We start from the raw sequence: 12,772 nt of genomic DNA on the forward strand, positions 1-12,772 counted from the left end.
TTTTCTGGTTTTCTCGGTGTGTTGATGGAAAAAAAAAATATATATGTTTGAAACATAATTCTCATTTTATTTCACATAAATTATTCCAACTTTTTAAAATCTTTAGTGTTATGGTTAACAGCTCCACTGTGAATTTATCTATCTAATAGTCAAATATTAAATAGGGAGCTACCTGTCATATCCATTATTTAACTGTTTTACAAAAATACGAAATTATTTGCACAATAATTCACACAATCATCCAGCCAGACGTAGAAAACATCTTTTTATAATTTAATTGTATGACAACTCTAAAGGCTGAAAAGAGAAACTCGTCCATCTGCTGAACTTTCTACACTGAACTGCAGCATCTCAGTTCAGTGGCAGTTCCACTGCATACGACCAAGAGTCATGAGGTCAGCATACGAAATCATCTGGGCTTAACCCCCATCTGTTCAAGAACTCCTTATTGGCAGAGCAGATCTGCCAAGATCATAAAAGATTTCACTCGCACTGCACATGGTTTGTTTTAACTTCTATCCTCTGGAAAACGTTACAGCAGTGCAGAACAACCAGGTTTAACAGGATCTTGTTCCTCCATCCCAGGCCATCACAAAACTAAACTGTTACATTTCTGTACATTCTTTATGCATGTTTTATATTTGAACTTTTTGAACACATGGGTTTAAATGACTCAAACTTACTGTTGCCATCTTGTTAATTTGGTTACTCGCTGCTTTATTACAAGTTTATACTCGTGCAGTATAACAAAACGAGTGCAATACCACTATCATGTGAACGATGTGCAATATTTCCTTTCTCATTCAAATAGGCTGTGTTTTATATAATGTATGTTGTAACATTCAGCTATGTTGTATAGTATGAATAAGTTTACCAATCTTAGCAATATTCTTCTTTCATTCATTGGTTTATTTTTTTCATTACATATTTTTTCACCAATTTGAAGATTTCAAGTTGTAGTTTTTTAGTTACCTCAGGTGAATCTCACAAAAAACTGTTTGGCGTCTTCTTGTTTCACTTTCTTTCATAGAATAAAGAAAGCCAATGCTGAAAGAAACCCACAAGATAACACGTTTGTCTTTGCATGCAAAGAACAGAAAGCCTGTGGAAGAAGGTGCTCAGCTAAAAATGACAAGAACATAATTCTTTTTTGTTGATATACACCATACATACAACATATGATGAGGTGTAAAACAAAAATCATACCCATTATGAAACAAGGTGTTGGCAACAGCATGCTGTGGGAATGCTTTTCTTAAACAGAGGCACGAAAGTTACACTGTTAGCCTCAAAGAAAACCTATGGGATCCATCAAAAGATTTAATGTTGGGGAAGATGTAGAAATCCCTGACAAAAATTTTTTTTTAAATTTGCGGAGTTACCAGAGACAAAGAGCTAAAAGATAAAACTGCAGCAAAAAAAGCTTTCCACATATTGACTCATATATAGTGAATGCAAATTAATATTGTGCTGTTATTTATATTGGGGGACACCATGTACCACTTTTCTATCTGCTGACACATAAACAATCTTTTGTGAACGAACTACAGAAGCTCAGTAGTAAAGCATTTGTAGGTACATCTAAAACTTAAGTGGACTCAAAGTGAGTATTTGGTTATCGTTTTAAAATGTCAAGATTAACAGTTAAAAACCATCATGGTTATCCTCTTCACCAACTATCCTTTTCAACTTGTGCACTTCTTACTTCATATTTGCACTTTGGCAAGAACAAGAATGTAACGTGTGTGCTAACTGCATATCTTACCTTTAAAAGTTCAAGCAATAGTATTAAAAAGTTCAAACATGTCTCACCACAACATTTAAGCAAAATGTATTTAAAAAGAAAATCTTCTAAGAATGAAATGTTCAAAGAATCAATCTTTTGTGCTATATGCTCACAGACAACTTTATAATGTGACCAACAGTGGTGAGCACAAAGAAAAAAGTCAGTCAACTAAAAATCTAAAATTTAAGACGATACAAATTTTCATTCTTAATCTTTATATTTTAACCTAAACCATTCGTGGTCACTGGAGAAATGCAGTCAATACTGACAACAGATATGACAGTTAAGTCATTTCCTGCTTCCTTCCTTCCTTCCTTCCTGCTGCACCTAAAAACCAGTGAATGGCTGCAAGTGCATGCAGTCTGCAACAGTCAAAACACATGTAGATTATGCAAAAAGATGGAGCAAACGGAAATCATACGTTCTGCCTCATTAGCATATCTGTTAAGTGAGAAACAAAGAAACAGCAAACTATTTTAAAAAAAGAAAAACTTTATTTTCAGTAGAAAAAGGCAGAAGAAACCCAAATATATTAAACTCGATACAAGCATTAACTGAGAAGTCCTCTATAAATACGTTAAAATAAATTAAAGAAATTAATTTACTAAAGATGTTCACCTTTATCTCTAAACAGGTCTCAAACTTGTCGACGAAAAAGGCAATTCTTAAATAGACCAGGAACATCACGACGCCTGTTCGTCTAACCAACTACTGTAAACACACACACACACACGCACACAAAAAAATAAAATAAAAAATCACAAAAAAAAAAAAAAAAATTAAATACAGCCGAGTAATGTTTCTAGAACACTAAGCATACGTACTCTAAAACTCTACAGTATGCCGGATCTAATTCAGTAAGGCAACGGACACATTTCAAGTGGATCTTATCAGAACAGTAAGAAGCCGTAACAGCAAGGATTAACACCGAATGATGGAGAGATGCAACAAGACGAGAATCACTAAAACATTTGATGAAGATGTAATGGTGCACCTGTGGATGAGAGCAAGAAAGGAAAAACAAAACAAAGACTCACTAATAGCAATGTCTGTGTCAAAGATCAATTCAAAAACACCATCAGCATCTAAAATGGGGGTGTTTGACGAGAACCATTAAGAAGGATTTGATTTAAATGTGTAATAGTCAAATGCCAACAGCTGGCATCTCGTTTATGCTTCAAACTGTAGCTTAGACTTGCTGGTTAGGCATGCAACTAGCGCCCACGAGCTGGCAACGCATACCAAGACAGTTTGAATTAATGCTTCTGAGAAAAAAGGTTGAGACTCACCTCCATTTCCATCTCTCCAAACAAATCAGAATCTTGGCTCAACAATGTAACGGGACTCAATAAAAACATTACAGGCACATCGTTTAAAAGAAAAGAAAAAAAAAAAAAAAAAAAAAAACAGACAACCCTCTGACTTACAGGTTTAAGGCCAGTAATATAAACATAACCTCAGACTGCACATTTACAAAGAAAAAAAAAAAAAAACCTATTTCACAAGCTTATAAACAACACTGGGTACAGTTATTGGAGCAAACTCCTGAACATTGGCCACCGTTAGTTCAACCGTAAGTAGGAAGTCTGAGCTGCAGAAACATGTCCTCTTTGGCTTTGTCACATACTGCAAACCATTCATAAAACATTTAGACAAGTGAATGATTGTGCAGTTGAGCAAATCAATCGTATCGCACTGATTTGGCTTTTTTGTTGTTTGTCTTCATGGCACATATAAACTATTTAGGTAAAGAATAAAAGCCCATTTGTTGATGTAAAACTACTACGGTGATATGTATTCTTTAGTTTAAGCATCAGTGTGGCTTGTGCGTGTTGGGGTAATAATTTAGCCACATAAATCTACACAGGGAAATCTCTATAAAGTGTTTTGAGTCTGCCATCAAGTCCTCGTCTTCTTTAATGCCACACAGTTTGTAAAGAACGTCTTCTGTGTCAGTCAGGTGAAAATATACTGAGGTTAAAGGTGAGAACATTTCATTTCAAAGATCTCTGCTGCTTTTAGGCAGAAGCCAGCAGCAATCTTATGGAACAGAGAGCTGGCTGAACACCGCCAAGCGCTTCCCGTTGCTGTCGTTGCTCCCCCCGCATGAGTCGGAGCTACTGAGGGAGCTGGTGGAGCTGCCGCCGTCCTGATCCTGATCGGACAGGGAGGTAAAGGACAGAGAGCGGGCGCCAAGCGACCCCAGGAGATGGTCAGTGCTGCTGGGGCTCTGCTGGAGGGAGGGTGAGCTGGTGGGAGACAGTCCACTGGGGGAGTAGCCTGAGTCGGGGGAAGGCAGGAAGTGGGAGCGCAGGTCGGTTTGGGCAACGTGGCCCGCTGAGGGCTGGCACTGCTGGACGCCAGACGCCTCGAAGGCGGAGTCCATCTCCAAGAAGGCGCTGGAGAGGAAGTCGGTGATGTCGGCACAGGAAGCAGGAGAGCCTGATGAGCCGCATGTAAATGAGGCGGCGGTGGAGGCAGGGGGAGGAGTGTGGCCAGTCAAGACTGACTGGAGGACATGCTGAGGAGCGGAAGGAAAGCCAGCGAAGCTAAAACTCTGCCGGATCAGAGGCGGCCTGTGAGAGCGCAAGGACGAGGAAGAGGAGGAACCTGCTGGCTGGTGAGAAACGTTAACGGTGGAGGAGAACGACGAGGATGAGCGAGCAAAGGCGGGTTTCTTCTCTTCCTCGCTGTTGTGGATAAAGTGACAGCGGATCCCGTAAGGGCAGAAGCCGATGGTGTGAAAGGTGCGACAAGGCTCCGTCTTGTATTTAGGATGCCTGTTTAGATCACGTAGCTCTTCCGGGCCGTGGGCGAACTGGCACTTCCCGCCGTACTTGCACAGGCCGTTCTCTGTGAAAGATCTGCAAAGTTCGGTTTTGTAGCGTGATGAGGAGCTGGATGATGAAGAGGCAGCGGCAGCTTGTAAGGCAGTGGGGCTCATGTCGCTTTGGGACGTCTTCAGTTCAGTGCTGGGCCAGTCTAGGCTTGTTGCCGGCAGGCTCCTCGTCTCCACCAGGCTGACAGAGCGCTGGGAGAGAAAACCAAACTTTCCCCACTGGTTGGAGTTAGCAGCAAGCTGGGAGGGCGACGGGCTTTCTGATGGCTGCCCCCATTGGCTGGAGGCCAGAAACAGGCCGTCTGACGAATCAGCAGGGAGGCTGGACAGAGAGAACGAGGAGCTTCTGCACAGATCGCTGGCGTAACCCGGAGAAGTCATGGCCAGGTTCACAGAGGGAGGCGGTCTGTTCTGCTCTCCAAGGTCAAGACTGAGAAAATGCTGAAAAAAAAAAAAAAAAAAAGGGGGGGGAGAAACGTGTTAAATAATTTTACCACATTACTCCTACTTTGACTCTGTTTAAAATCAAGCTTTCTGATTTGAGGCAGTCTGAATGGTCTGGGCTGCAGATACTTGCAATTTTGTTTTTGTTTACTTTTACCCAAAATGATTTCACACAAAAGAAGCAGACCTAAATTTAAAATCAGTTCCTTACATTTACAGCTGCACTCAATCCTTTTGGAAATCATTACGTAGGGTTTCAACAGCAAAGCGTCCTTGATGTACACAATTCACTCAGCCACAGATCAGTTGGTACATTTCCAATTTTAACAAGAATCAGCAGGTCAAAAGCATAAAAACCTGAAGGGTAGATATGTCACTGTATTTTCTTAATATGCATTTAACTTAACCAGCTGGGTACATTTACTAATCAAAATGAAGAGTGTGAATGGCTGACCGTTGTGTGCATTAGCTTATTAAGTTATAGATAAAATGTTATATTTAATTGATTATGTACAGGCATCCAGCCTTTTGCAAACACACATTTTCCTTCCACTCAACTTTTCATTGCTATGCTTGCATCATGGCAATTACCTTTTAATGCGTTTCACACTTTGTTTAGACTCAAATTTCTATGATAAAAATCTTGATTATAAATGCAATGCATTTTCTAATTTTGCCAAGCATTTTGCCAAATTTAGACTTTTTATTATTAACTGCAAACCAGAATTGGCAAAATGTATATGGGTAAATATTTGAACTGTATCAATTTGCGATTTTTAAAAAATTAAATACTAAAACCAGAGATTTCTCAATATTCACCTTTAGTTCTATATAAAAACTTAGTGAAAATGTTACTGTTCTCATTTGACATTTAGAGGATAAACACTTTTACTCAGAAACCAGTTCATCGCTGTAGATTAAAAGACTTTTATATTGCTTTAAATTAATATTCCTATAAAGTAAATATTTGCGAACTTTTTGGATTTTTATTCAAAAAGTTGCTATGCTTGCATCATGGCAATTACCTTTTAATGCGTTTCACACTTTGTTTAGACTCAAATTTCTATGATAAAAATCTTGATTATAAATGCAATGCATTTTCTAATTTTGCCAAGCATTTTGCCAAATTTAGACTTTTTATTATTAACTGCAAACCAGAATTGGCAAAATGTATATGGGTAAATATTTGAACTGTATCAATTTGCGATTTTTAAAAAATTAAATACTAAAACCAGAGATTTCTCAATATTCACCTTTAGTTCTATATAAAAACTTAGTGAAAATGTTACTGTTCTCATTTGACATTTAGAGGATAAACACTTTTACTCAGAAACCAGTTCATCGCTGTAGATTAAAAGACTTTTATATTGCTTTAAATTAATATTCCTATAAAGTAAATATTTGCGAACTTTTTGGATTTTTATTCTTTAAAGTTATTTAGATATGGCAGCTAGCGGCAAGTCATTATAGCAACTGGCTGATTAAGACCATAAAAGTTTTGTTATAAAGCACTTTTTAAATATGAACCAATAGCCTGTCTTGGTTTACTTGGAAAAAAAAGGTGAGGCAGTGAGCAGTGACGTGCTGCTGTAGCTGTGCAGATGTAGGAAATCCATCACAGCCAACTGTCCAACAGCTTCTGGCAGCAAGGCACCTATCCCTTTAACTAGTGTTAAATCCCCTGAAACTTTGTGATCAATAATCTACGACCAACAGGCCTCAGAGCATCTATGGATTTCTCTCCTTCAGAGGAGGTGGAGAACATCTGTAAACAATACATGGGTGTGAACTAAAAAGGTTCCACTTCCAAATCTCCAATAAGGTTTCCTTCAACAAAGCAGTCACTTTGTATCCATGACACTACATCTGTGTTTTATGAGTGCCGCTCGACGCAGTTTTAAAATTAAATTGACCTCCTGCAGGATCAGAGGGGCTGATGCTGAGATGATCCGAATTTTCCCCCTTGTTAGGTTTAGTGTTTTAACTTCAATTGAATTTCAAACATGGTGATTAAAACACTTTGATTGGTTGCGTTACTCCATGAGCTTGCCTCTAGCTCCTGATGAAAACTGTTCTTTCCTCTAGCTCAGGTCAGAGATGAAGCCAAAACTTCACCAGTGCCAGTTTCTATAAAGGAAACACTAATAACTGCCCCACTTCAGCACAAAAGGGGGTCAGAAATTGAGAAAGAAAGAAAGATTCTTGTTTTACATTGTGCATTTGGGATGCACCAAGAAATTAGCTTATATCTGGAACTGGATGATTTGTGGATGCTCCATCCTGACCAGCAACTGGGTGGTTAAAAGACAACAAATCAGATTTTTTTTTAAACTATGCTGTTTAAATCAGAATCAATCAAAGATTATAAAAGCTGATCTCAGTCACATCAGCTTAAAGAAATGTACACAGGAGAACTAAGTTGTTTTTTTAATAATCAACAAACATTGTTAATACAAGCCAAAAGTCGAATGCAATGAATGGTTTGTAAAGCCAAAGGAAAAACAAACATTTTCAGAGTAGTTTTATCACCATAGTTATTGCTGATGCTCTGGACATAAGCTTAACGAAACACAGAAACCTGGATATGAAGCTAAAACGACCTACAGTATAAGCAACATAAGCAAAGCAGAAATGTGAACAGACGCACGGTGACTGCAGCCCAATACGAAGAGAAAAAAAATCCTAAGTTACAACTCAGTTCGACTTTGCTGTTTTGAATAAACTTTCTGGCAGTTACTTCTTTAAGTCAGCCACTTTACTCCAGATTCAGTCTGAAAAGGCGGGGAATAGTTTGAGCGCTATATTAAGCATGAAAAGTTGGAAGAATGTCGCTCAGAGAGTTTGATGATAGGCCGCTGTTATGAAGAGGTTGCTGAACAGGCGCCACAACGCTCCGACTACTTAGCTTCTAGTTTGCAGACAAAACAATAAACAACAACAGGACTAAAACCGGCCTTGGACTCCGAAAACAACTATTTTGTAACGCAAGAAAATAAAACCCAAAGTCACAAGTAAGTAAACTATTTGTAGAGTTCGTGGAGCAGCTAAAACGCTAATGTTAGCACCCTCCAGAGTTTTAGCTAACCAACTTGTCCTCCGCTCAACTTTTCTTTTGCGCGTTTCCGCCCCCTGTTTCGTTTACCTTGCTCATTATGTCTTCCAGTTCGGAAAACTGGTTGAGAGGGTGAGATGGCATTCTCGCCTCTGTGTGGTCCAGTTTACCCCTGCTGCGGTGGATGTGTGCAGTGCGCTGGCATGAGTTTCGTCAGAAGTTTTCAGCTTTACGTCGTTGCTGCTAAACAAGCCCTGAGACGGAGACCACGTGTGGATTTAAAACCTAACAGCGCCGTTTGGCTCCTCCCACTGGAGTCTGAAAGTATGCAGGAGACCAAATCAGCGATCTGCTTTGATTCAAGAAGCAAAACTCATTGAACAAAAGTATGTATTTATTTCTTTTTCAGAGTAACATAGTTCATATGAAGGAGACTGCTGCGGTATTAAGGAAACCCAGGTTGATTTAATAGGAACTTTGAGCTCATCTGCGTTGTTGGATTTGGGATTTCCTCTTGCCCTTCACAGAACTCCATAGATTCTCTAAGTCCATTTTGCTGTCCAATCAAGCACGTTAGTACTATTGTTATATAGTATAGGAAGATAGCAGGAGGAAGCAGGAAGTTCCACAAAATACAGTGGACATACAGCAACGTTAAACATGACTTAAATCATGACTAAATATCGAAATGCAACATTTTATTTAATCGAAAACAAAAACAAAACAAAAAACAACAACAAACAAAGCCACTTTCACCCCCAAACAAAAAATATTACTATATATTTAAAAAAAATAAAAATGTGTGTGTATTTTTGTATTTGTATTTTTTTTGCTGATTTTGTGATAAGCTATAATATGAGTGTATATTTTTGAGTTTTTTTTCTCTCAAAAAGTGTCCCATGCATATCACAGCATTGCCACACCAAGAAGCCTGAAAACAAAGAGCTACATGAAATAGACTGAAGAAATGTCAAAGTATGTAGTCTCACACCAGAAAGAAACAGAAGAAAACAGGCAGATAAGAAGATACCTGGACATATGGTTAGGAACGACTGTCTCTGGAGACAGCCTAACAGTCTGAGACAGATGAAAGGAAGCAATGTCTTTGATTTCAAAAGCAAAGGCAGATGTGTGAAAATTTCCACTGCAGCTGAGCTGAGCCATGAAAATATAAGTCACACTTTCACACACAGACAGGAGGTTTTTTTTCTATCTTGGAATGTCGGCAAAGGAAATATATATTATAGCAAGTTAAATTTTTACATCACTGTACCTAGAACCTACAATTCAGTCTTGGAAAAAAAACCACAGGACTTCTAGTTAGCCCTGTGGCTAACTAGAAGTCACAGAAAACCTAATCTTACCACAATCGGAGGTGATAAGGCTTGTTTTTACAAAGGCAGAACAGACACATCCAGACAGGTTCACTAGGAGGGAAACTACCAGATCTCTGGCATTACTGGGAATTTACAGGAGCATGCTCACAAGCTTCATGAGCAAACGTTTGTCTCAGACTTTGTGAGGACTATTTCAGTTTGCAACAACTCATACTAAGGAGTATAGGCATCGTGGAAGAAACTGGGGACTCACTTTACAGTTAAAAAAACAATGTTATGATTGTGACAAGATTTTAAAGTAGGAGGTTATTCTAATATTTATTTATTTTTTTTTGGCCAGCACATTAAAATTGTTGCAGGAGACCAGAAGACAGGGCCCAGGGCCGTAACAATTGTCAAAGAAAAATAAATGTAACATTTGAAAAGCATTCTGCTGTGTCTTTAAATGTTCTACTAAAAACGTCTCTAGTACTTCAACTCAGACAACTAAGACACCTCGAAAAGATGTGATCAGCTGAGGACAAAGCCATCCAAAACACTTTGTTTTACCCCAGTCAACTGGTCCCCATCTGTGTGCATATGTGTGGGCATACTTTGTTAATGTCTGAAAGTGTGTGTTAAACCGTTCCAGAGATGAGTGTGTTTTTTCCCACCGATCAAATCTACATACCCTGAAGGATGTGATCAGCCATCTTTCTGTTCTGATTTCCTTTTGAAATATAAAGAGTGCCAGAAATTGAAGCCTATCTTAGTAGACCCATCACTTCTTTTGTGGACTAATTTGCTTTAATTTATATTATAAATTTATATGTAAAATGTGAATTACTTGGGTTGTTGCTGATCCCTGGTGTAAAATGTATATCACATGGTCAAAATACTTATGACCATGTGATATTTCAGTTTTTCTTTTTTAATAAATTTGCAAATATTTACATATTTCTGCTTTTTCTGCTAAGAAGGGATGCTGAGTGTACATTTATGGGGAATGATATGAACTTTATTGATTTTAGCAAATGCCTGCGAAGAAACAATGAGTGAAAAATGTAAAGGGGTCTGAATACTTTCCGTACTACCCACTGTATATTAATAATATCACATGTAATGTTTGTTAGCTTTCCAACAATAGAAATGAGGGTTTATGATTTGTGAAAGCTTTTTTTAAAGTGTCACTCTAAACAACAGGACATTTGCACCTTAAAAAAACTTGTACCATGTGTTCATTTGGTAAACCAACAAGCCCTGGCTGTAAACAAGCTAAGTGGATTTGCATTTGCAAAAGAAAAAGATAAAGTTTGGTGAGTTGGAGATTGCTCTGGGTAAGAGTTGGAGGATTATGTGTGAGTGGGTAGGGGAGTGGAGTGTAACGAAAAAGGGGGAGGGGACGAGCGAGGAGGTGAGAGATTTGAAAGAGAGTTCTTGCTTCTTGTTGAGTCCAGCTGGGCTGGAGGACCTTTTGAGTACAATGAGCTGCCGAATCAACTAACAAACCAATGGCCCGCCTTCTAAGACTCCTTCTCCATGCACACACACAGCATAAAAAACAGTATAAGGGGGGTACGATGGGTCTTGTTAGGAGAGCAGACCTGGGGAGAGAAAGCTAAATTGGGGCTATTTAAGAGAATGAGAGGAAGATAAAGAGAAAGAATTGTTGAAAGTATAGGAAGGAATGAGTTTTTTCTTACTGGATGTGCAAACGTTTCCACTGTTATTTCAGATAAATAAACAAAATGCATAACGCTGTATCCTGGAACCCATTTAGTTTTTGCACACATAAACGTACTTATCTGAAATGACATGCCAAGTTATCAGAAAAGGTATTTGCTGACACATCTATTTGTTTGGTAAGCCTCAAGGGTAAAGTTAAAAAAAAAAAAAAAAACAGATCTTGATGAAATTGCATTTCATTGTGGAGATATACGTTTCTAAAAGACATTACACTACCTTAAAAATACTGAAGAAATGCCCTACGTTATGACTAAGTATTAGTCAGAACCTTTTGGAACAATACTTATCAAGTGAAGTCATTCCTTTACAGCCAAGCACATCCATCTTCAGATAAGTGGCTATTAGTACCAGTGAAATAATGAAGAGGATGAAGATGGGGGTGGTGGACCTCTTGAACATCTGCTTTTTAGCTCCCCACCCCTCACTACTTTATTCAGTTTTCACTGCTCTCTCACTCGTTGCTGTGTCTCCATTTCTTCCGTTTTCACTTTTTGCCACACTTAAATGTTTCAGATGATCAAATTTTTATCTCGGATGAAGATGTCAAATGTGAATACAAAACACAATTTTCAAATGTTTTCCACTGCTAAGGGAAAAGGAACTGGCCCTAGGTGGAAATGTAATTATCTCCTAAACCTAATAACCGGTTGTGCTGCGCTAGGTGGAACAACTGCATTCAAGTGCTTGCAATAAGTGGGAGAAATCAGAGAAATTTTAACCCCCTCTTTTAAATAATTCAGCCCGTTTTGATGGTGTTGTAACATGAACATCTTGTTGAAAGTCATAGCAAATCACCTGAATCAAATACAAGGCCAGACATTGACTAGGTAATTCTTTATCCTTCTAATGGTTGGACTTTGTCCAATGAATTTCTGATTTCATTCGGTATGTGATGTTCTAAAGAAACACATCACTCCCACCACCATGTTTTACTATTCACATGATGATTTTTTTCTGGTATGCCGTATTAGTTTTTCGGGAGAAGTAACGGGACATAAACTTTCCATTTGGTTGTCTCAGGCCACAGAATCCTTTCTCAAAAGTCTTGCAGATCAGCAGGTTGTTTTCATGGGAGGAAAAAAAAAATCAGTTTGAATTAAATAAAAACATAGTTTTTCAATGTGAATGCATTTTACTGTGGTATAACATAATAAATTATTTCTGACACCTTTACAAAAAATGTCTCTATGCATGTATATTAAGCCAAAAACTTGGACCCAGATACACACAAACCTCTAAAAGCCCCACACAGTAGGCCTCTTCCCAGAGGTCGAAGGTCAAAAAACAACCTTAGACCTCTGACACAACCTCCATGCTCTTCTGGTCTCCTGCTGTTGGAATTCAGTCCTGTGGATTCAATTAAGAAGCAAGAGAAGTCAAATAGCTTAGAAAGCAAGATAACAGTGCCAAATGTCTGCAAGAAGAAGCTGTTGAGGGCATTGAGGCCAAGTTGATGTTTTGTGTAGTGAAGAGAAAAGCAGCTGATTCTGTGTTTTTTGCTCAGGCAATTACAATTAGCTTTCTCTCTGAGGGACTTGAAGCAGACTGAGTGTGCATAGACAGAGTCTAATAACTGCTGGGCTAGTTTG

The 12,772-nt window shown here is 38.5% G+C and overlaps 1 protein-coding gene across 1 annotated transcript; it reads right to left on the reverse strand.

The window, feature by feature from the left end:
• Window positions 1-2,260: 2,260 nt before the first annotated feature.
• Window positions 2,261-8,376, reverse strand: zgc:114130 (uncharacterized protein LOC570332 homolog). Its single transcript, XM_044119781.1, has 2 exons — window positions 8,212-8,376; window positions 2,261-5,066 (listed from the first exon to the last, which is right to left on the reverse strand). Exons 1-2 carry the CDS (start codon window positions 8,263-8,265, stop codon window positions 3,828-3,830), a joined length of 1,293 nt encoding a protein of 430 aa, XP_043975716.1. The 5' UTR covers window positions 8,266-8,376; the 3' UTR covers window positions 2,261-3,827.
• Window positions 8,377-12,772: the final 4,396 nt, after the last annotated feature.

This window comes from Gambusia affinis, linkage group LG06 (genome assembly GCF_019740435.1).
Source record: "Gambusia affinis linkage group LG06, SWU_Gaff_1.0, whole genome shotgun sequence".
NCBI classification, from domain to species: Eukaryota; Metazoa; Chordata; class Actinopteri; order Cyprinodontiformes; family Poeciliidae; genus Gambusia; species Gambusia affinis.

Bases quoted from the DNA above. Each gene is read 5' to 3' on its own strand.
- zgc:114130 (XM_044119781.1), bottom strand. From the start codon at position 8,265: ATGCCATCTCACCCTCTCAACCAGTTTTCCGAACTGGAAGACATAATG. The intron at 5,067-8,211 runs GTAAACGAAACA...TTTTTTTTTCAG, and splicing joins TGGAAGACATAATGAGCAAG to CATTTTCTCAGTCTTGACCT.